The 1,869-nt window shown below is 48.3% G+C and overlaps 1 protein-coding gene across 1 annotated transcript; it reads left to right on the top strand.

Moving 5' to 3' along the window:
- Positions 1 to 317: 317 nt before the first annotated feature.
- C2H1orf202 (chromosome 2 C1orf202 homolog) lies at positions 318 to 1,203 on the top strand. Its single transcript, XM_056816057.1, has one exon. It carries the CDS (start codon positions 594 to 596, stop codon positions 1,020 to 1,022), a length of 429 nt encoding a protein of 142 aa, XP_056672035.1. The 5' UTR covers positions 318 to 593; the 3' UTR covers positions 1,023 to 1,203.
- The last annotated feature ends 666 nt before the right edge of the window (positions 1,204 to 1,869 follow it).

The raw sequence follows: 1,869 nt of genomic DNA on the forward strand, positions 1-1,869 counted from the left end.
TCTACTTACTGGAGAGGTTTGCTTTGTAGAATACAATGGAAAGAGTACGAGACATGGAGTCAGAGAACCCAGGTTCAAATTCTGTTTCTGCCATTTACAATTCTGTGTGACGTGAAATCATTTGACTTTTCTAGATTTCAATTTCCTCATTTGCAAAATGAGGGGGTTGCACTAGATGATCTCTGAGATCCTTTCCAGTTCTTGATCTTATTACAGAGGATGCAGGGAAAGAGAGAGATGGAAGGAAAGTATTCTGTTGGCTTATTGTGTAGTCATGAAGGCCAGTGATCTCATCAGGCTGGTACTGCCATGGCAACAGAACAAATCACTGAGAACAAGTGGGTGGTTGTGACTTAAACTCTCCCACCCAGACCTTTGTGGGACCTGAGAGGAAAAGTGGGGGCAGCTACTTGCCTTTGTTTTAGAAGTAAACCCACTGTTGCAGTCAGTCCCCATCAATCAGATCTACTCAGTTGTGCCTTGATTTCTCTGGCTGAGAAGTATCTCTGATCCTCCTCGATGAATCTCTGGAGCCTTTCTGCAGGAGCCACGCATTGAAGGACCATCTGGGTGTCCCAGAAGCCATTCTAGGCATGGCAGAGAATACTCACACCAGCCTGTGCCTCAATGTGAAGCCCTTGATGGAGAAAATGATCCGCTTGAAGGAAAATAGCCTCAGCTGGAAGGTGGCCAGTCAAGCTTTCTCCAGCTCCCAGCTGCAGATGCCTAGAAGAACAGTGCCCCAGTCTTCAGGAGAAGCCAGTGCCTCCAGTTGCTGGTGGTGGGGCAGATTCTTCAAGATGGGGGCTCCCCGAGGACCTCGGAGGAAGAAGGCTAAGAAGCACCGACGCCAGAGCAAGCAAGGGAAGAAGGAGAGGGGCCCGTGGGTCCATCCGTCCTTCCGGAGGCTCTTTAAGCTGTTCAGCACCTGGAGGAGAGGCCACACGAAGCGTTCCGATGAAGGGGAGAAACTGGAAGAGATTCCCCTCCTGGTGCTGGATGGGTCGGGTGAGAAGGATTAGGCAGCCACTCTCTCCCTGGAGCGGCAAAGGAGAGCTGGCTCTTCTCCATCAGCATAGAGGTCCTCAATGGGACTGCCTTCTCCTTGGCTCAGATGTAGCTTTCCTTTCTGTTTTATTTGGGGTTTGGGGGGAGTTTAGATGGGTGGAGAGAGACACGAAAACAATAAAGGACACAAAATGAGTAGACATCGATTCTTTTGGGGAAGGTGGCACTGCAGCTTTATGTGGAAGATGTCAAAGAGGCAACACGATCCCCCCCCAATTAGGTGTTGAGAAAATAACTGAAGATAGCACAGTACTTGGGCAAAGTCTCACATCTCTTCTGGGGACTTGAGGGCTTCTCTAAGGTATTTCCTGCCAGGATAGGACAAATGGAGTTAAAAAAAAAAAAGGCTCCACTGGAGGCCAAAGCTATCTCGAATGTTCTAGCTGGGTAGTTTTCTCAAGGTAAAACTCTCCATGGAAGAGAACAGAGAGAAACTTTGTTTGCTACAGGGTTGAAAGAGTATGGAATGCAAGCCAGGGGACCTGGCTCCGGCACAGTCCTGTCCTGTCCGGGTCTTTGGTTCCTTGCTTCTGTAAATTGTAGCTAAGAATAGCCGTCTCCCATTGAATCCCACGGAGTTTCTCGAAGATAAAAATGAGACAGGAGAGGCCAGAGTGCTTTTAGAACATTAGGAAGGAGCCTGCACAAAGTATAATGACCTCATTTGTCACCAAAGAGATGAGAAAGGCAGTGCATTGCATATTGCCTCCGTTGAGGTGTTGGTTCATTTTCGGAAATGCACTTTTTCTATTTTAAGGGACGGGGAGGGGGAAATCAAGTCAAGGTCACAAGCAATCATGA

The sequence above is a fragment of the Monodelphis domestica genome, chromosome 2, assembly GCF_027887165.1.
Source record: "Monodelphis domestica isolate mMonDom1 chromosome 2, mMonDom1.pri, whole genome shotgun sequence".
In the NCBI taxonomy this organism is placed as follows: Eukaryota; Metazoa; Chordata; class Mammalia; order Didelphimorphia; family Didelphidae; genus Monodelphis; species Monodelphis domestica.

Excerpts from the sequence above, each read along its gene's own strand:
- C2H1orf202 (XM_056816057.1), top strand. The coding sequence starts at position 594 with ATGGCAGAGAATACTCACACCAGCCTGTGCCTCAATGTGAAGCCCTTG.